Source organism: Rattus rattus, chromosome 4 (genome assembly GCF_011064425.1).
Source record: "Rattus rattus isolate New Zealand chromosome 4, Rrattus_CSIRO_v1, whole genome shotgun sequence".
In the NCBI taxonomy this organism is placed as follows: Eukaryota; Metazoa; Chordata; class Mammalia; order Rodentia; family Muridae; genus Rattus; species Rattus rattus.
Genome location: NC_046157.1, coordinates 71,513,142 through 71,535,571, shown reverse-complemented (window position 1 = coordinate 71,535,571; position 22,430 = coordinate 71,513,142). Strand labels below are relative to the sequence as shown.

The 22,430-nt window shown below is 39.9% G+C and overlaps 1 protein-coding gene across 1 annotated transcript in view; it reads left to right on the top strand.

Annotated features, from left to right (window-relative positions):
- Gbe1 (1,4-alpha-glucan branching enzyme 1) overlaps window positions 1-22,430 on the top strand; it is a 244,499-nt gene that overhangs the window by 179,347 nt on the left and 42,722 nt on the right. Inside the window, exons 11-12 of the mRNA XM_032900525.1 lie at window positions 1,450-1,560; window positions 4,481-4,652. Coding sequence (XP_032756416.1) covers window positions 1,450-1,560; window positions 4,481-4,652 — 283 coding nt within the window. The remainder of the gene's footprint in view (window positions 1-1,449; window positions 1,561-4,480; window positions 4,653-22,430) is intronic.

Below are 22,430 nucleotides of genomic sequence, written 5' to 3'. Positions count from 1 at the left end.
ATGTACCTGCACTGGTCCAGGTCAGCTGTGAAATACGCCCATGCTGTCTCTGTAAACATCCATTTTATTCCAACTGCCAATCGCTCCTTAATCCCTAGCAATGACTACTGTGGTCTCTACTTCTATGTGTATTTTACAGAATGTGGTATACATGGAATGATTTAATTTGTAATTTCCTGCATTAGCACGTTCTCATAACAAAATCCTCTGGAGATTTCACTACATTTTTCTGCTACCAATATTTTCATTAGTTTTCTATTTATATGCCAGTTGGGTACAGTTTTGGAAACTGGCTGCATTGCTCAGTTATGATCTCATCCTCAGACTGCATTCATCATAGCACACTCTTCTGAGATACCAAAACACTCAAGATGAGGACAGACACAAAGACACGAATCAGAGACAACGGGAACCAGGCAGCCTTCTTGTAGTTTTGCCTAGAAGCAAGTTTTCTTGATCCTTTGAACAGAGAGTTGGCCTGAGCAGAAAGAATATATTGAATAATAGAGAAAGCACATTTAGAACACAAGCTCAAGCAGCTTCCCTTGAGGAAGCTAGGCAGGGAAATGTTTTGCATGATATCCATGGAGTTTGGGAAAGATGAACCATCAAGTACGCAGTGGTAGACTCCACTAGGGAGCAATTCATATGAAGGAGAGGGTCAGCAGTGTCATGTACAGGAAGTATTTATCTAAGAAAGAGCAATTACTGACCCAAGAGCTGACCGTCTGAGGTCTTCGGTAGGTCAGTGGCATCACAGCAGGGTTAAAGGGCAGAAGCCACACTGAAGAAAATGAAGTGGAAAGAAAATCAATGTGCTCTATTAAGATAATAATTATTTTGTGATAATTAGCATTTCCACTCTGGAATAATTGTTTTAATTATCATTGTTTATGAGTGGAATACAATGCTGTTCCTGCTAAGGCATTTTTATTCAAGTCTAAAAATGTAACAAGTGCATCTCTAGTGTGTTAAGTTATAGGAAAACCTATTGTGAAATAACAGTAAAGTGAACCAGAACCGACTGCCAATCATGGTTCTGCAGGTATCACAGGTAATAAAAAAGTGGTATTGATCGCAAAGTATGATTTAAAACATATGTAAAAAAAATCCTCATATCTCTTGCACAATACATTCATGGTATATTCTTTCAATGCATGGATAGAATTAATCCTTATACACTGATATATAGCAAACACAAATGAAACCTTGCATTTATTCATACCTCATGGGTAGATAACTACCTGGCCCAGTTGCCGTATGCTTTACTTCTCTTGGGTGCTTATGTCATTTGAAGATAAAGCTTTACTGTCAGTAAAACCACAAAGATGCCATCACTCTATCTCTATGTCACATGGTTTAGATTAATATGGATGCCTGCGGATTGAGCTCATGTGTATGGATGGATACCTGTGTTTCTTAGAAGTTGCTTTTCTCTCTTGTATGTAGTTACTTAAGGAATTCAAAGATGAAGACTGGAACATGGGCAATATAGTGTATACGCTCACCAATCGACGCCACCTTGAAAAATGTGTGGCTTATGCAGAGAGCCATGATCAGGTAAGTGTCTATGGGTAAAGTCATTATTCTTCCACGTCAATATTTATCTCCCTCTTATTCTTTGTATTCTGTTGCATCTCTAACTACCAGCAGTTATAGTTATGTAGAGTATTAGAGCATGTTTGTGCATGGCATGCATATAGATGCATAAATTCACATTTGGAGAACACCCTAAGCTCGCTTTGCAGGTCTATAAATTACACTTCTCAGTTGCAGTACAGCTGGCCACATTAAAGTTGCAAGTATTAACTATTTTTTGGTCATAAGAAGAATAGAGGTTTGAATCTATGTGATAGGTTTCTACTTAAACTTATTCTTCTTTCACACCTTTCCTTCAAACACAGAAGTCTCCGCCCACCATTGATCACCCCGACGGTACTTGTGCCACTTTAGCCTACCCTCTCTGTTGTAGCATGCGCTATTTTCAAAGAGCTATTGGCCGAGGCTTGCCAGTCACAGGCACCCGTGCAGGACCCATGTCCTCCCTTAGCCAGCTCTCCGCCTTCTGTCCCATGCTATAGAACTTGTGCGTGTTTCGGAAAGGCCCACTTCTTCCAGTCTTCCACTTGCCTCTCACCTGCTTGACCTGAGAGGGTCCTACTCAAGTATCATGTTCTCTATGAAGCCACAATTCAACATGGAAGACGTACTTGCCTTGTGCTCTATGTTCCAGACAAGCATCAGGGCGAGCAGAAAGTATGTTCTCATTCATCTTGTACCCCTACCTTTGAATACTGTCACTGCTCGTACAATTCTCAATAATTATAGGGTGGAAGACACCATTTAGCAATTTTAGTTTCTTTTATGTTTGCATGGCCGGTTCTTCTGTGCAGATCCAGTTGTCTTGGAACTTACTGTGTAGACCAAGCTGGCCTGAAATTCACAGTGCTCTATCTTTCTCTGCCTCCCTAGGAATGGAATTGAAGGCATTTATCACTGTACCTGGATCAATTTTACCATTTTATCAAAAATATAGAAATTCCATTTTATAGGTAATAAATGGAGGCAATAAATATCTTGAAATTTTGGGGAATTCTATATTAAGAAACTTATGGTAATACATGTCTTTGTTATTGTAGTATAATTAGGCATGTTTTCTAAATAATGGCTTCACAGTTTTCTCCTCTTTTTAAGAATGTGCAAATCGACCGTTGACAAAGTTCCTGCCTCATACTCTACCTCTTTCTGTCGCCTGTGAATACACTAAACTTCAACACTGCTGACCTTGCTGAATTTCATGTTTATCCCCAAAGTCACTTATTTAAGTACTTGTGATATTATGCACCTAAAACTATTTACTCTTTAAAACCTTAGGTAGAAATTTGTTGAAGGGGTGGGGATTTAGCTCAGTGGTAGAGCACTTGCCTAGCAAGTGCAAAGCCCTGGGTTCGGTTCCCAGCTCCGAAAAAAAAAAAAAAAAGAAAGAAAGAAAAAAAGAAATTTGTTGAAGTGCAAAGTAGGCTCTACCTATACTAAATTTGCAACTTCCAAGTTTGCCATTGCTTTCTTATCAGCTTAAGTTGTAAATTCTGTGATGGACGTTAATAGACTGAATACCTGTAAGAGCACAGCCCAGGAAAGATCCACAGCTTGAGGAGTGGAGGGCGAGAAGCAGGGCGTGGGAGCTTCTCACCAAGTATAAAGCAGTGTAATTAAAACTGGTGCATACGTCATTGCTATTCTACTGCAGACATGTAGAAATCTCAGCACACTGCAAATTATCACCATGTAGCAGGAATATCCATTTGAATAAATAAAAGCCATTGGGCTAGAGTCAAAAAGTGAAAATGAAAGTTTTTTGATTTGTCAGCTTTTTAGCCTTTCTGGGAAGAGGTGTAGATTTTCTGAAGGATTTGTTTATTCTTTTAAGGAGTACAAATGGTCAGGCATGTCAGAGTGAACCAAATGCACTCTGATTCAATGACTTTATAAAATGTCATTCAAACAAATATTTATACAATGGATAAGTACAAATACATATAATACATGGTAAAAGGTTTTAGATGATATTTCCATAAATTCTTAACTATTAAGTATCTAAGAACATCTACGAAGATTAACATACATATTAAAGTATGTATGGGTGTGTAAACGATTCCCAAGGGTCAGTATCTGAGATTGTCCCAGTGGTATGCATTGTAACAGGGTCACTTGACTTGAAACTAATCTTCCCCTGTGAATAACTACAGTCATCAAAACCCTTTCACAGAATCGGGATTACAAAAGCAGACAGGTACATGTAAGGACACGAGGAGGAAAGGCATGTTGCTTAGGAATCTCTGTACATCTTGTATTCATCTTTCAGAAAAACCAATCTAAATAAAATAGCTCAGTGGCAAAATAGGTTTAGACATTTGAGTAATTCCAACATGAAACTTGTTATAATATACTGCGACTGAGACCCCATACTTCAGATTTCTCTAGTATGGCAGTTAATGAGCACTTTCATTAGTTAACTGTCTGTAGTTTTTTGTTTTTTTTTTTTTAAAGATTTATTTATTCATTTTATATGAGTACACTGTAGCTGTCTTCAGACACACCAGAAGAGGGCATCAGATCCCATTACAGATGGTTGTGAGCCACCAAGTGGTGGCTGGGAATTGAACTCAGGACCTCTGGAAGAGCAGTCCGTGCTCTTAACCACTGAGCCATCTCTCCAGCCCTATCCCCGAAGAAACCGAAGAAACAAAACCTCATGGCACGGGATTAAATTCAACATAAAATAAATGCAGATAAAGTTAAGAAACAAAGCCTCTAGTATTAAGTAGTTCATGTCAGAAACCCTTTTTCTGCAACCTAGCGCATCAATGCGTCACTTGTCCTAAACATCAAGAGTAACCCCGCCTATGCTACTCTAAGTTATGACTGCGTAGTCTCATCTCCCGTGCCCCATATTTATGTCAGTGAGTTGGTTTTGCAGGCACTGGTTGGTGACAAGACACTGGCATTTTGGTTGATGGACGCCGAGATGTACACGAACATGAGCGTTCTGGCGCCTTTCACCCCAGTAATTGATCGAGGAATACAGCTTCACAAGATGATTCGACTCATCACTCACGGGCTTGGTGGAGAAGGCTATCTCAATTTTATGGGTAAGTGTGACTCATATACAAACTAAATCTGTGCTTTAAAATGTTAACAAATATCAATGATGAAGAATATTGTGATTTGGTTTTTTCAGATTAAAAAATATAACCTTGAATTTTATTAAATATTTTTGTCAATCAGAATGCTAAAATATTTTATTCTTTTATTATTCTTTTTTTTTCTTTATACATTCTAGATTGTATTCCCCTCCCGATCTACCCTCATATTGTTCCACATCCCATATATCACCCCCACCTCTCCATCCCCCCCACCCCCGGCTCCACGATGATGTCCCACATCCCCATCCCTCTAAACTCCTCGGGAGCTCGAGTCTCTTGAGGGTTCTCTTGAGGGTTAGGTGCATCTTCTCTGACTGAACCCACACCCAGCTGTCCTCTGCTGTGTATGTGTTGGGGGCCTCATATCAGCTGATATATGCTGCCTGGTTAGTGATCCTGTGTCTGAGAGATCTCTGGGGTTCTGGTTAATTGAGACTGCTGGTCCTCCTATAAGGTCGCCCTCCTCCTCAGCTTCCTCCTTTCCCCAGTTCAACCACAGTCTTGAATTTCTTCATTCTTCTTTCATCTTGAATCCATTAAAAGAATCAGTCTATCTAGTGCCTTATCTAAGTATGGAATTCCTCTGCTTTTAAATCATAATCTCTTAATTCTTTTAAATTTTATTAGTAAAAACATTTGTAAAAGTTAATATTTTCCTACTTGCTGTCATAATTTTAAATATCTTATTATTTTATTTTGTCATCATGTCCCTGTACTGTTTAAAAGCCTTCAGTGTCTGTGTCCTCTAGGGGACCTGTTAGCCTTGAATGACAGAGCAGAACCCCATCACCACCCCTGGGTCTCTTGCCTGATTGCTCTGCTCTGCCAGCTACACTTCGTTTCAGTTTATTGAATGCCACTGGCTCTTTCTCATCTGAACCCTAAGACTTTTGCTCTTTCTCTGCTTGGGATTACTGCACTAAAACACTCTTTCCTCTGTGTCTTTCTGCTTAGTAACTGTGTTTATTAAGTGCCCCACCATAATAGTTCGTCTTAATTTCCTTGCATGTGACTTAACAGAAGTGCGTTTTGACTATGTGGCGTCTTTGATAAACTTCGTTCTCAGCACACGTACATAGAATCCGCATCGTACTTGCCTAGCTGTGAGCTGGGCCTACGCAGCGGGTTGCAGAGCTCTCCCCGCTGTCCTAAGACAGAACTCTGTACGGCGACTCAGTCTTCCTTTGTTTTGTTCAGCGTTGATTCTTGATCTGAAAACACAGCTTGTTCGCACAAACCTAGGAATTTCTGAAACATTTAAGAAATTAATATTTAGTTGGAGCAGTTATAGAAAACCTGTTAGCTTTGGAAGGAATACACTTGTTTATTCACATTTTGTTTTTATTTCTCCACTGGTAGAGTTAGAAAATAGTACGTTTAATTTAAATGATTCCAGGTTCTTTGTATGTTTTTGTCTCATTTTGGTTTGATAATTTTTTTCTTTCATTGGTTTTGACTGGATTTTGATTTAATTTTGTTTTAGCAAAACAAAGTACATACCATAGGCTGGGTAGGGATGTGGGGGGGGGTCTGGGAGGAGTTGGGTAGAAGCACGAGTATGATCAAAATATATTCTTAGGAAAACAATTAAAGCCAGTGAACACAAAACTGTACAATGATTCCCTGGCCTTTGAGCATGTGGATATGTGCTCTGCTTTTCATCCCATCCACCTCTGTCTGAGGATCCTAGTAGATTCCACTTCCGCCCATTTGCTTTCCATGTTTTTCTGGATACATTGTTTCTAGAGTAGGGTTCCAAAAAAAAATATCGTGTTATCAATTATGAAAGAATCACCAGCAAGTGTTGATAAAATAAAGAAGCGTCTCACTTTTTCTGACATTTTTTTGTTTTCCCTTCTTTTCTTTTTCTGCCAAACCTTCGGTCACAAGCAGTCTGGGGACAGAGGTTAGATGAATGCTAACTTAGGCTTCACCCCAATTGCAGCTGCTGTTATCCCAGCTCTGTGCAGTAACGGTTTAATGGTGTCTAACTAGGAAGTGGCCGCAGCTGGGCCCTTGTTCGTTCTCATGGTGTTTAACTTGAGAATATTACAGAATAGTTATACTTTGCTCAATTTGTAGATTAACCGCAAATGTGGGGCAAATGATGGAATAGCTTAGAGGGTTAAAAAAGATCTGCTTTCATCAAGTCTTCTTGGTGTTTGGTTGAATGAATGGGGACGAGAAATCTTTATGCTGTATTGTCAGTTCTTCCTGGAAGTATTGTGCCTGTCTCACAGGGTTTTCCTGGGGTGCACTGGGGTGAGAAAAATTAATGCATAACTCTCCAAACATGCAACCATATTCAACTCACCTATTATTAGTTATTTTAGTCAATGTATGGCCCCTACATAATGTTTTAATTCCACATAAGGGTATTTTTTGCAGAATCTTTTTCAAAGGTCCGTTGAGTAACATGAGTTGCTCTAAGCCATTCAATCCATTCATATTTCAAGATATCAGATTGTCACCGAGAACAGGGACTCTTGCCAGTTCATAATCTCAGATAAATTTGAAAATAGACTTAGAAGGAAGCTTAAGGACAATTTAGAGTTTACAGACAAGTGCAAAAGAAGAGAGGAACTGGAGATCTTAGCCACAGAAGGAGGAGAGGGATGGGATGAAAGGGTATGACTTCTGAAATAGAGGTCATGAATGCAGGCAGACTCAACTGGTCCATATGTAACTGCATGGGGGGTGGCTGTATCCAGAGAGCACAAGAATGCTTGAGATTCCAAGCAAAAAACCTTAGCATTTTAGCCAGTCTCAAGAAAAGCAAAACCTTATACTTTTTTGAGTCCACACTTAGCCAGAAGGATCTGTAAGCTGCCGAGTCCGGGGAGTGGATCGTGGGGGTACCTATTCATATCTTGCAAAAGAGAAAGTTCTCTGCCAGTCTTTCTAATGTAGTCAGGTATATCACGTTACTTGAAGTCACTATAATAGACAGCTTTCCTGAGCAATATTTGCCTGTCAAGGTGACTGACAGGCTCATTTGGGGTAGAATATCCTTGTCATCATATATTCTCTGAGGCAGGTAAGAATGTCTCCTATCTATCCAGACCCAGAGAGGCTATGCAGGCCATATTCCTGTAATGAAAAAAAATCATCCAACTCACTGGATGTAAAATAATATTGATAATAGAGAGAATAGAAAGATGACCTAGCATTAAAAGCAGTTCCTAGGACCCCTTGCAGAAGACTTGGTTCTGTTCTCAGAAACCAAATCACAGTTCAAAATTGCTGGTAGCTGTGGTCATGTTCTCTTCTGACCTCCTTATGCAACTGTGTACATGTGGTACACATAGATGCACCCTCTCCACACATACATACACATAAAATATCAATCATCAATCAATCAATCAGTACATCTAGATTAAATGAATAAATCTATAAAATAGCCACATATTCCCAAAAGGAGATAAGCTTCCTTAATGGGCTTCTCTACTTCCTCCTCTCATATGCTGTTTGAAATCATAAGGAGGGCAGTGATGATAGGTTTTTCTTCTTTAAACTTAGTTTGTTATCAGACTGAGAAGTTCAGCCCAAAGTTGATCATGAAGGAGATACTTACTTTCAGTGGTCTCTAAGACTGCTAATTTCTGAAAGTCTACATAGAAAGAAATGGTAATAATTATTTGTTAAGAAGACATTCATCTTTTCCCAGTTTATATTGTATAATATATTTGAACATGTCTGTAGTCAGTAATATCAAGTTTAAATATCACCTTTCCCATATACAATATATAATGAGTATTTCTGCAAAGATAACCTTAGATCTATGTATAAGTAGGTCAGAGTTTGCCTTTCTTGTTTAAGTTTACTGGCAAAGCCAGATTGTGCTGAACTGCTGACATGTCTTATGTATCTTTTGGGTGATATTTATGTGTCTATAGGATACAATCATATAGAACACCAAAACATATGTGTTTTTATAGTGTATCCACATCATTTATGTGCTCTCTGTCTCTGTCTCTCTCTGTCTCTCTGTGTCTCTCTGCCTCTTTGTCTCTCTTCCTCTTTCTCTCTTACACACACGTGTGCGTGTGCACACACACACACATACGTGAACTCAAATGTGCACACATGAGAAGGCAAATTGGCTCTTTGCAGGTTCATGTTTCAAAGTATCTTCATATCTGGATATGCCCTACACGCAGTGAGACAGTAAATCGAGGATACTGTGTTTAGCAAGCATCCAGCTGAGTTAGGAGATTTTGTTTTTGAGCCTTTTCTACCAAAACAGTTTGGACTGGGAGGATGAAGGAAAGCCATGTTTAAAGTCAGAGTAAATGTTGAAGGCAGCTGAAGGTTCTTTTGAAATTAGAGTTCATTGGTAACATTAAATGTAAAACAAACGGGAAACAAAAAAACTTATTAGACAAAAGGATTTACAGTGTTTTGGGGTTTTGTTTGTCTGATTTTTTTTTTTAGCCAAATTTAATGGTTAAAAAACAAGGTAGAGGCTAGAGATCAGGCAGTAGTTTAGAATGCTTACTATGCTAGAAGGAGAACTGAGTTTTGATCTGCAGAATCTGTACAGAATCTGGGGAAGACATTAGAAGAAATTAGAAATATTTAATCATTAATTGGGAAATAATAATGAAAATTTATTGTTTTAAGTGTCAATTTTATGATAAAAATATTATTGTTGTCTCCGTGGTTTTTCATATAAAAACACTTTCTAATTTAAAATGTGTTTTTAATACCAAATAGTTGTATTACCAAACATTTTCTTCATTTAAACAAACACCTCATAGCTTTATGAAAGCCTATTTTATTTTTCAGCAAATGTTTGGCTTTTGTCTGTTTTTTTTTTTTGTTGTTATTGTTTGATTTTTGTTTTTTTTATTTTGGTGAAACTATATTTTTTATTGTTTTTCAATTATTTTTTGGGGGGAGGTCAAAACTACATTTTCCAATCAGTTTGCCTTTAAAGGGTCTTCCCTTCTTTGCCCCTGGTTTGACTTCATCCTTAGTTTCACCATCTGTGGAAACAGAGATGCAGGGTGACAGAGACTGTCATGTTTGACTAGTTCTGGAACCTTTGATCTGAGGAGGCACTGCTCTTGTCACAGAGCTGGCTCACACCTTTCATTTCTTCTTCCTTATGGGAGCCTAGCCTTACAGAAGAATGATTGTTAAATGAGCACACCTTCATTTGACTTGAAATTTTAATGGGGCGTGTGATCTCTGGATCTACCTCAAAGCATAAATAATTCAAATTTTTCATAAAACAAAACCACCACCACCAGCAACTGCAAAACACCTGATCTGGCAAAGTAAAATCAACAGAGCCAGCAGGATTTACCACTGTAATATATCAAGGGGATCCGGGAAGCTCAAAATGTGTGCTGTCCACTTAAACACACATTTCCCAGGATATCGAGCAACTCTTGCATAATTGAGACACCCAACAAAATCTGGGATCAAGTGGGATTATTGACTTCTTCCTTCTCACATAATTAATCCAAAAAAAAATACATTTGTTGATTCATTGTTCAATCTCTGCCTCTTTGACGTAGAAAAGGAAAACAAGAAATAAACTAAGTTAAAAATATAACCAAGGAGCCCATGTGCAAAAACTTCTGGGGGGAAAAAAACCAAAAAACAACAACAACAGCATTTGTCAAATCCAAAATTTCTGTTTTGTTTCCATGATTTTGATGACTTGTACCTGCTTGGCCCAGGGAGTGGCACTATTAGAAGGTTTAGCCTTGTTGAAGTAGGTGTGTCACTGTGGGTGTGGGCCTTGCTACCCTTGTCCTAATTGCCTGGAAGTTAGTCTTCTGTTAGCTAGCTGCCTTCTTAGGAACAAGAGGTTGAACTTTCAGCTCCCTTGACCCATGTCAGCCAGTATGCTGCCGTGCTTTCTCGCCTTAATGATGATGGACTGAACCTCTGAACCTGTAAGCCAGCCCCAATTAAATCCTTATAAGAGTTGCCTTGGTCATGGTTTCTGTTCACAGCAGTAAAACTCTTAAGACAGTGAAATTTACCATTTCTTTCCTCTGTTTTACCTTGTATCAAATTCCCGGATGGCTTTTCTGTTAAATAGTCGATTTAGTGATTATATACTCTTTTGAATTTAAAAGTCTAATACCTACCTTTAAAAACATTTATTTTCACAGAGCGTTCCAAAAAACAAAATAGAGTTGTGCATTTTCTTTTTTCATTTAAAATTTCCCATACATAGACAAGTTGATATATCCAGTTACTTTTATGTTTTTATGGGTTGCTTTTAGAGTGTTTTAGAAACCCCTACCGTTGCCATCCTAACTGAAGTTCGAAGTTAAATCTAGTGTTGGGCCAGTTGGTAGTCTCCTATACTCAGGAATTAGAGGTGTTAAAAAACACTGCCCCAACACCCTTTTTCTGTCTAGGTGCTTTTCTGCTGCTGTAATAGAATACTCTATACAAGGCACCTCAGAGTAGAGAGGGTTTATTTTAGCTTTCAGGCTTGGAGGGACAATCCTCAGGATGGAATATCTTGGCAACAGCCAAGGAAAGCATGGTGTCAGGAACCAGAACTTGGCTGATCACATTTTCAAGCACACACATGAAATAGAGAGGGCTTGCACACCAAAAGGAGGGGAGAGGAGAGAGGGAGAGAGGGAACAGGAGTAGGAGAAGGAGGAGAAGGAGTTGGAGGAGGAGAAGGAAGAGAAAGAGTTGGAGGAAGAGAAGGAGGAGTTGGAGGAGAAAATAGGGTGAGCTAGAAAATCCCAAAGTCCAAGGCTTCCCCTCCTACAGGCTCTATAATCTTCATGACTGACCAGCAGACTGACCAGCACAGTGACCAGCATAGTGACCAGCATAGTGACCAGCACAGTGACCAGTATGGGGACCAGCATAGTGACCAGCATAGTGACCAGTATGGGGACCAGCATAGTGACCAGCATAGTGACCAGCATAGTGACCAGCATAGTGACCAGCATGGACCAGCACAGTGACCAGCATAGTGACCAGCATGGGGACTAGCACAGTGACCAAAACAATGACCAGCACAGTGACCAGCACAGTGACCAGCATAGTGACCAGCATAGTGACCAGCACAATGACCGGCCTAATGACCAGCACAATGGCCAGCATGGGGACCACCTGGAGACCAAGTACTCAAAAACACACACCCAAGGGAAACTGTTTATATTCAAACCACACCAGAGGGTTATAACACTTGGCTCCCAATTTTGTGTGGAATGTTATTGTTTGCCGTGGGCTCCTCGTTTGCTGGTCACAGGGGTGTGTTGAACAAGAAGAACAAATCTTCCACATGGAAGATTTTGTAGGGTAAGTCTCAGTTACATATCTTAACATTTCTCTCCAATTGAATGCTTTATTCCTGAATTTAATTAGAATTTACCACTGTAAGGGAGTGCCTAGGAACATTTGAATTTTACTGTTCAAAATGTACTTTTTGTCTCATGAAAAAAAAAGTAATGAACAAAAATGCCGATTGTTTTCTAGATGAGAATTAGTGCTTAGAACAGCTTTACATGCTCTGGGAGCTGGGAGCTGTGGCCAGGAGTGACTGTTCCATTTACACTCCAGCATCTTAAGTGGACACAACGCACATTTCTCTGGCTCTCTGGAATTCTGGCTGTGGAGGCTAAATCCTAACCTTCCACTGGAAAGCTTCCCTGGGAATGCAGGGCTTTCTTTTTGAAAAATGGAAAACAGTCCTGAAAGCATCTAGAACCTTTCAGAATCTGCCTCGAATAAATTCTTTCCTGTGCAATGCTAAGTAACCCTGACTGTGAGCGTTAATTTAGATCTGACACTTTAATTCATTATATGTTTGTGTATGTATGTATGTATGTATGTATGTATGTATGTATGTATGTATGTATTTTGTTTTTCTTTTGAGATAGAGATTTTTAAGTCGTCCTGGCTATGACAGAACTCAATACATAGACCTGACTGATCTCACCGAGATCTTACCGCCTGTGCCTCCAAAGTGCTACATTTAAAGGTGTGGCAAACCAGGATGACCAGTCAGTATGTTTTTGAGACACAACACTTGTCAGAAATCCCAGTATTAATTTCTTTTAGGAGTAACAGATGCAAATTGCCGATCACTAATGCAGAACATGAAAGTGCGAATGAATAATTTCACACACACACACACACACACACACACACACACACGTTAAAATTTAAGCTGGCATGATGACTCAGCAAGTAAAGGAGATTGCCACAGCCCAGTTACCTGGCTCCTAACTCCAACAACCCACATAACAGAAGAAGAAAAAGTGATTTCTGATGGCCACAAACCTGACCTGTACTGCACACGCCCACAAAACATACACATATACACACAGACACATACATAGATACACATACATACACACACACACACACACACACACACACAGTTTTTTTTTTTTACATTTTCATTAGATATATTTCTTTTTTTTAACTTTTTTTTTTTTTATTAACTTGAGTATTTCTTATATACATTTCAAGTGTTACTCCCTTTCCCGGTTTCCGGGCAAACATCCCCCTCCCCCCTCCCCTTCCTTATGGGTGTTCCCCTCCCAACCCTCCCCCCATTATCGCCCTCCCCCCAGCAGTCTAGTTCACTGGGGGTTCAGTTGTAGCAGGACCCAGGGCTTCCCCTTCCACTGGTGCTCTTACTAGGATATTCATCGCTACCTATGAGGTCAGAGTCCAGGGTCAGTCCATGTATAGTCTTTAGGTAGTGGCTTAGTCCCTGGAAGCTCTGGTTGCTTGGCATTGTTGTACATATGGGGTCTCGAGCCCTTCAAGCTCTTTCCAGTTCTTTCTCTGATTCCTTCAACAGGGTCCTATTCTCAGTTCAGTGGTTTGCTGCTGGCATTCGCCTCTGTATTTGCTGTATTCTGGCTGTGTCTCAGGATCAATCTACATCCGGCTCCTGTCGGTCTGCACTTCTTTGCTTCATCCATCTTGTCTAATTGGGTGGCTGTATATGTATGGGCCACATGTGGGGCAGGCTCTGAATGGGTGTTCCTTCAGTCTCTGTTTTAATCTTTGCCTCTCTCTTCCCTGCCAAGGGTATTCTTGTTCCCCTTTTAAAGAAGGAGTGAAGCATTCACATTTTGATCATCCGTCTTGAGTTTCATTCACACACAAGTTTATAAGTTTAAAAATATATCAAAAAGTGTTAAAAATAAACAAAGTTAAAGTGATCAGAAGACGGTCTTTCAAAGTTTGACCTGCTTTGTGAAACGAATGGAATTAAAGAGCTTTCTAATTTTCCACTCACCTCCCTGTCCAAGAGCTCCTAGGCTCATGGTGCCTCGGTCTCCCTGGAGCCACTATCACAATCAGATCGCCTGCCAGGATCTCCTCCCCCACAGACATGTTCTGTGACATGTATACATTCAGGACACTCCATATAGTCTGTACCTCAAGGTGAAGGGCAAGGTGGCAGGCACGACTATTGACGACTCAGCCGTTGGCGGTAACTCCTCCAGAGAGCCACGGTACTGACAGTGCATTCACCATTGGCATGAACAGGACCAGTCACCATCACATAGAGGAAGCCAGCCTTACAGAGAGGTGTACAAGGAAAATATCAAAGATGTCAAGAATTCCTCACATCACCTTGGTGAGCAGAGACCACAAAGGATAAACACTTTCAGGTTCACAGCTGCAGAACAGCCCCTTGCCAGTTTCATTACATACTATTATTCGTTGAAACTTAAAATCCAGTGGCGAGGTTCCTTTCGTGAGTTACTCTGAGCATGAGGGGATTCCACATGTGATTTGATCTGAGGATTCTTAGGGATGGAAACCGCAAGCAAAGCTGGCAGCTCCTTTGGATCTCTCAGCTGCCATTTTACCTGTGTACTGGCTGGTTGTGTGTCAACTTGGCACAAGCTGAAGTTATCACAGAGAAAGGAGTCTCAGTTGTGGAACTGCCTCCATGAGAACAGCTGTATGGCATTCTCTCAATTAGTCATCAAGGGGGAGGACACAGCCCATTGTGGGTGGTGCTGTCCCTGGGTTGGTACTCTTGGGTTCTATAAGAGAGCAAGCTTTGCAAACCAGGGGAAGCAAGCCAGTAACATCTCCGCAAGGCCTCCTGCTTCCGGCCTGCTTGAGTTCCAGTCCTGGCTTTCTGTGGTGATGACCAGCAGTGTGGAAGTATAAGCTGAATAAACCCTTTCCTCCCCAATTTGCTTCTTGGTCATGACGTTTGTGCAGACAAATAGAAACCCTGACTAAGACAACCCCTTTGATGTCAAAGACAACTGTTGTGCAAATGCCTTACAAATGGGTTTCTTGGAGGCATTTCCTCAACTGAGGCTCCTTTCTCTGTGATAACTTCAGCTTGTGTCAAGTTGATCCACAAAATCAGCCAGTACTCTTGTGTCACCTACAGGCCATCAGGACTTGAGACAAATAGAAACAGTACTGGGGACTCTTCTTATAAAGGTAATTTATTTGGAGTGGAGGCATTTTTTTTTTAAATGCCACACATAGGTTTTCTAAAAGTCAAGTGCTGTAGACCTATCAGAGAATGCCCTTTGTTTTAACATGTTTAAGTGGTCCTGGTGGTATAGATTGTGCCTGGTGGTATAGATCAGTGCTACAAAGCAGAGATGGTTCAGGTAGCTGCTGCAGAAGAGAGTGCCTGTGAGACCGAAGTATAGAAAGGAAGAATCAAGGTTTTAGTCCGAGTTGCAGTAATGGGTGTGAATAGACTGTTTTAGAAACACAGGCATCATTTGAAACAGCGACTTACACACACCATCACTTTTCATGGAAGAAGATACTATGGGAAGAGCTGATGAAAAAGGGACCAGCTCATTTGAAGCAAAAACCACAGAACACCTCTTTTCAGATAGATAACAGGCCTAATGGTTGTGCTCTTGGGTGGTTCCTAGACATAAAAAGAAATTAGTATAATGTTAAGATGGGGCTTTAGTATGTATATGATAAAAGCATTTAGTTGGGAAGGTGACCAGAAGTTTATTTATAAAGATGACGTAAGTCCTACTACAGAAGTAGGCATTGTATTCAGAATTAAATTGGATTGAGAAACTGGAGATCCAGTTTGGGTTTGGGGAAGGTAGCTTGAATGAGTTGAGAGAGAACACGGGTGGTGCTGAGGTGGTTGGAGGAGGAGTTAGGAGCAATGATGGGATCAGAAGAGACAGCGGAGCAAAGATAGAACCATGAGTCAGTCAGCCTAGCTACTGGCTTGGAAATATGACTAACAGCAATTAAGGGTTGGCCTGAGGCAATCAGTAACTCCCTTACTAACTGGGAAAAAGCGTTGGGGAGTCAGATTATTGTGTAAGCAAGGACTGTTAATTCTAGACACACAACCATCAAGCCACATTCAAATGCAAATGGTAAATAGTTGAATTCAGAGCATACCAAGGCCAAGAGATGTAATCTAGTTACAGCTAGAACCATGATATAGCCATGAGGCAAGATCAGAAAACTAAGACCCATTGCCCAAGAGTAAATGACAGCACAGAGCAAGACCCTAAGGAGCAACATTGCCCAAACACGAGGGAGCCATTGGGGGAAACAGAAGGAATTTGGGAGAAAGGAAGAAAAGGCACTTGAACTGTAGTGTCATGTTCACTAATGACAAAATTTCAAATGTGCAGTCAGTCAAAACAGCTGCTTCTGCCCAGCTGAACCGGGATTCTGAGGTAAGGAGCAATAGGAACACTGGAATGGGCGTAAGAGCAAAAGTCAGTTCCTTCAAAACACATTCTAGCAAGTGGTAAAGTAAGTCTAGATATTCCAATGGGACTCAAGGAGGCTTGCTCTTTTTTTTTTTTTTTTCTCTTCTTTCTTTTGTATGTATGTATGTATGTACTTTGGAATGAAAGATTAACATAGAAGAAAAAGGAGGCTACAATTAACATTGTACACAAATTGTGTAGATATCTTAGTATTCGTACAGAAGTACTACTTTGACCTGAAGCAATGAAGAAAAGGGGTTCAGGTGCAGCTAAGAGGGAAATTTTGTGAGGTGGAGGTCATGGTCATAGCTCAGGGAAATCATCATTTGAGTGTGATAGAGAAGACAAAAGATGTCTGAAAAAGAACAGAGACGGTAAAGAGACATCTATAAAAGTGAAAATAGCAGAAGACAGGCCTGGGAGTGGGGGGAGGGGGCGTGTTGTATGCCATGCACATCCCCTTGATGGCTGATTCAGACAACACAGAGTCAGCATTGCCTATGTTTCTTTCCCCTTAGAAGGCTTCAGTTGATCAGAGATTAGAGTTGTCTGGTACCTGTCAAATAGGAAGGCTTTCTGTGAGGAAAAGGGAACCTGGGACAGACCAGAGAACAGAAAAACTTCAGCTGTGAGTAAATGTCCAAGCTAGTGGGCGGAGCTTTGACATCCCTTGGTATGCAAGGCATCATGGGATGGACTGCTCCCGAGTATTATTGAGAGTCTTCGTACCTTTATTGATATATAAATTTGTATCTCAAGGTTTGCATTTCCCTTACATTTGTTCACAAAGCATTTGTATATTCCTATGTACAGAATATATATAATTGGTTTGTTTATAAGGTAGAATAATGTTGACAGAGGAGCGCTTTGTTTATAATGTGGGTCATCTGATATGCGTCCCTATGTTTCTTGTTTAGGAATTTCATTATCGTGATGTTATTCTTGTTTCTGTAATGAGTGATACCTGTGGAGAAAGAGGCACAATTACAAACTGGCAATTTTCTCTCTCAGCAGTATTATGAAATTTCCATTACTAAATTTGAAGGATTTTCTCCGTATGATTATATTGTATTTTGACATTTGAAAATTCTGTGGGACATTTTTTAATGAGTATGTTACATTCTCCCAAAGCCACAGGGAAAGTAGATGGGTTTTGTCCTAAGTGTCAGGCTGCATTTATTGATGGCAGCATTAGACATCAGTATAAAATGTGAGACCTTACTTCAGATCTTCCCTCTGTGATTGTTTAGTGTCAAACTTATAAATTCTTTTTTTTTTTTTCTGATAGAAGGGAATACAATAAAAATTTAAATGTCTCCCTGCTAAGTGCTGGAATTGAAGCAGTTATAGGAAGAGAAAATACACTCTCCTGAACAGTAGGAGTGCTAATTTCTGGCATTTTCTCTTAGCTTGTTGAGGCAAGATTACCAAACGTAACATGACTCCTAGAAGTCTATAAAGCTGAACTGTGAAAAATGGCAAAATTCTCAGTGTGAGCAGTTGCAAATGACTTGGAGCGCCATTAAAATGCTCAGAGACACAAATAGCGCATATTCTAAATAGCTGAGACCTAAAAGAAATGGGGCAGATTTGATTCACAGCACACCGAAAACTCATTTCAGGGGGCATTTGATGACAACCTACCATGATTATTGTACTTTTAAGAGTGAAGCAGTGGAGCTTGAAACCACTGAAATTCAGGGTCCATGTGAGTGGGGTCCTGACGTCTCAGAATCCACAAAGCCCACCAAATGATCTTCTTTTGTGGAGGTGCTGACCAAGGGAAAAAGAAATGTGAAGGTTGGTCTAGAGGCAGAGACCTGCTCATAGGATATCTTCTTTCTCCTCTTTCTCGGTACTGAAAAGTCTCCATCTGCTAGGTGCACATTCCAAATAGGACTCTATTTCCAACTCCTTGCTGATGATAACCACTTTTGAAAAAAAAAGAAACTTAACTCCAGCTATTAGAAAAGCGTGTTGTACATATATTTTCTTTACTTCATTCCTAAAAACGAGTAGCACACGTTGAACACATTACCAGTATGAAAATGTTATCATCTAGATATCGAGAGAGGACATTCCACTCCTTGGTCCCTAGTCTCAGGAACACAATCCTCCTTTACTTACCACTAAAGAAACCCAGTTAGGAGCGAAGGGATATTATTAGTTTTGCCTCAGTAGTTTATTTTCAGTGCAGAATTTGTTAGAAATAAAATTGCTTTTCCTTACAGCAATGTATTATTATTCTTCATATGCCGTAGATTTAAAACCTGAAACCTACTGTGTTGAACGTTTGTCTCTGTCCTTGAGAAAGGATATGATCTTATCACCATTTAGATTTCAGGAAGGGAAGTGCCAAGCGCAGGAGCATCTCATGGGCTGGCTTCCCCTCCCCTCCTTAAAGTGAGATCTGTGCACACTGAAGTTTAACTCTGGAGGAGGCACAGCTAATGTCCTAATGTAACCAAGTGGTCAAATAGGTGTGGATCTCAGCATATGCTCTAAGGTAAAGAGCATGCTTGCATCTCAATTTAAATCTGTGGTGTTTCCCCCTGGGCCAGTTATTTCACCTTGAGAAGTAGAAAAAGAAAACTCTATCTTGTCCTTTTAGACATGCTTGTGCACATGCACACTGGCTATCCCTTTTTTACAGGACATACTGTACATTTTTGTACACATTTTGTATATCTAGTGCTAAGTGTATTGCATATGCCTATGAATGGGAGTACACTATCCTTGCAGCCCTAGATTAAAAGAATGGGCATACTATCTTTTCATCTCCCTCTGTCAGTTATTGAGTTTGCAAAAAGAGGCTTTATCTGTCAAATTTCAGTAACTATATCAAAATCTATAAATTTTGCAATTTATAAATAGCAAAATTTTATTTAGTCTCCTAGTGTTAAAAGTTTTGGTTAATAATCAATGGGAGCCCATTTCTTTGCTTTACATTTAGACAGAAACATCATGATTGAGGCTCCATAGCAAAGTAAAGCCAGTCACTTCACTGCTAAAAATAAGTAGTGTAGAGTAGGTCAAAGTCTCCATTCTCCACCAAAGGCATGCCTACAGAGCAGTGCCTAGGGCCTGCTCACCGTTCCTACCTCCTAATGGTCGAATCACCTCTCAAGAGACATATTCTAGAGCCCAAGAACTTATGAACAGGACTTCTGTGATGTAAAGTGTCAGAGGCACTATGCATTTTATTGTATATAGAAATGTCAACCACATTCTATTACTTATTGATATTTTAGAAGAGCCATCAAGCCTTGCTGGCAAGCCCTGAGCTTCAGAATCCTGTAGAAGATTCTTGCAAATGCAGAGGCTCTGCCACTACTCATGTGGTCTTCCTCGTGCCTTACTCTTCTGAAGGTTTGTGTGTTGAGGACAGGTGAGAACGCTACCCACAGAAATGAAAATAGATAAATTACTCCACTGTGTGATCATCCCTAGTGCTGAATCCCTAGATCTGTGTTGTAATGTCAGTGACACTTGATCTAAGACCAAGAACCCTCCTCAGTAAGACCTCATCTCACTGGTACAACATGCTTTCTATTTCCACCGATTCCGGGTCATTCCGTTGGGCGAGGTTCCATGTGTCTGGTGTGCACTGGACGCTGCAATCTCTCACTTGTTTTTGTTCTCCCCTCACTGTTACTCTTCGTAAGTCATCTTTTTCCCTCTAGCCCTTTTTATGGATTTTTAGAAGAGAATCAAATAACATAGATCTCCGTCTGAAGAGAATTGACTAAGGAGTCTAAGTTTTAACTGAAAGGCCATGCCTGGCTCTTTAGTATTAGCCAGTCAGGTCGTGATGCTGCACAGGCTTCTCAGTGTGACTAATTGCATGTTGCTCATGCTGCTGGGCTGTAAGTCTGTCACCTAATAGAATGCTGGGAAGCATGTCCTGAACACAGATATTATGGTCTAGAAGTCTTTCTACTGAGTAACTCACCAACAGCAAACAAGGAGTTTAGAAGGTGAGCCTCTGCTTCTAAAATCCTAGATAGTTATACCATATCTTTTCCTCTTTCCTCCAACCCTCCAAGCCAATAAAGAAAAGCACGTAAAGGTGACATGGTGTATGTCTCATCGAAGACTAGTGAAGGATTATCTGGGTTCCTTGGGAGACAGAGTAATTTTTCTTTTTCATTCCTAACAAAGCGAGGAAACGTTTCTCCATCAGAATGTATTTTCCTGTGAAGTCTGAGACAATTAAAGTGATTTGGATCTCAATTTGATAATATCTATTTGACAAGGAGGGTTTGATTTTAACATGTCGATTCTTTCGGCTCCTAGCCAAATCTGTGCACTAACCATGGGCATAGTGGCTACATGGAATTAAGTAGGTAAAGAAGAGTGAGGCATTTATTGTCTTAGAATGTGAACAGTGATAAACAACTTTTAACTTGAGCATAGAAACAAAGACTAGTTCATAGGGAGTTATGGAATGGTTGCACAGCAAGTCAGCATAGAAAAATGGACTGGTTAGATAAGTTACTTGATTAAAACCCTGAAAGATGAATTCCAAAGAGCAGTCATCTCAAACTAGGCATTGCTGCAAGATATTTTACCATCAGGATAATTTTAAATTTGGTTAAAACTGTATATATCTAAGTTCTTTCCTTACATCAGTGATAGGACATGTCCTACCACCCTAGATGAGTTATATACTCACTTCATTTTAGACATCCATAAATATTATGAAGAAAAGATTCTGTTTTCCTGGACCATGCAATTACCAGCAACTATTTATTTCTTAACTCAAGTGAGAGGGAGATTTTTATATTTTTATGTTATCTAAGGTATCTTGTACAAGCTGGACTGCATTGCTTAAAAGACTTCCATTGCACATTTATATCCAAAATAACCAGATCTTGGAGTACCTCTTGTCTATGCATGCAAGAGTTCTATTTCCAAATGTACCAAAAAAATGTCCTGTAGCTGTTGCAAAGCTTTGCTATGTGGTTTGCATGTGACATGTCCCCATCGAATGTATGAGCTGCACTACCTGACCCCAGCTGGGAGTGCTGGTTCTGATAGCTTTTAGGAAAACCAGTAGGGGATAGGGCCGTAGTGGAGGAAGTAGGTTTCGTGGACAGTCTCCTGAATCCTGTCTGAGTTCCTTCTGTTCTTGGAAATGTACAAAGTATACCTAATTCCAGTACCACAGAGAACAGCTGGGCCTACCACAGTCAACAACATAAGATACTCAGAACCTGATTTGCTTCCAGTAGGTATTTTGTTAGGTTGTTGAAAAAAAAATACATTGTCTTTAATTTGAATGGTAAAATGTATTGTTCTTTAAAAAATTCAGTAGTGGAGCAAAAATCATAACTTGTCTTTTGTAAACACAATTTATATAAGTCACGTTGCTTAAAGTAGGTTGTACCCATAGAACTATAAATACAAAATGCAAAAGTGAAATAATTGTAACTTTTAAAAGTATGAGCAGCACTATTGTAATGCCTGTGATACAATTATTTTCTGTCCTTCAAAGTGCATTTAGCAGATTATATCTAACTATTAACTTAAAAGCATATATGTGCAATCTTAAAATATAAGTCCACTTCAGATTTTCCTAGGCAAATGTATTGGCTTTGACATGTAACCCAGGAATATCTTTTCAACGTTATTCGTGTATCATTTACCTAGCACTATTTTACACATTTTTAGTAAAGCCCACCGCAGTGGCTCAGTGGGTAAACCTGCTTCTCCACTAGCTGGACAACGTGAACTCATTAGAAAGAACCCACAGCAGTCAGAGAGCCAAAACCAAAGTCATCCTCTGCCCTGCACAGGAGAGCTATGGGACAGCCATTCCTGCACTCACATGCACAGACACAGCACTAATCTTATGAGGTTTTTAACAGTGCCCAAGTGACAATTGTTCAAGTTTATGAACATACTGGAAATCGCTGTCAGTTACAGGGATTGACTGAGCTTCTTCCATGATCAAATTGCAAGATGAGAAAATAAAGTTTAAGATCTTTTTAAAAAGTACCTTTTCTTTTTTTCAAAAAGTGTTCATAGTCTG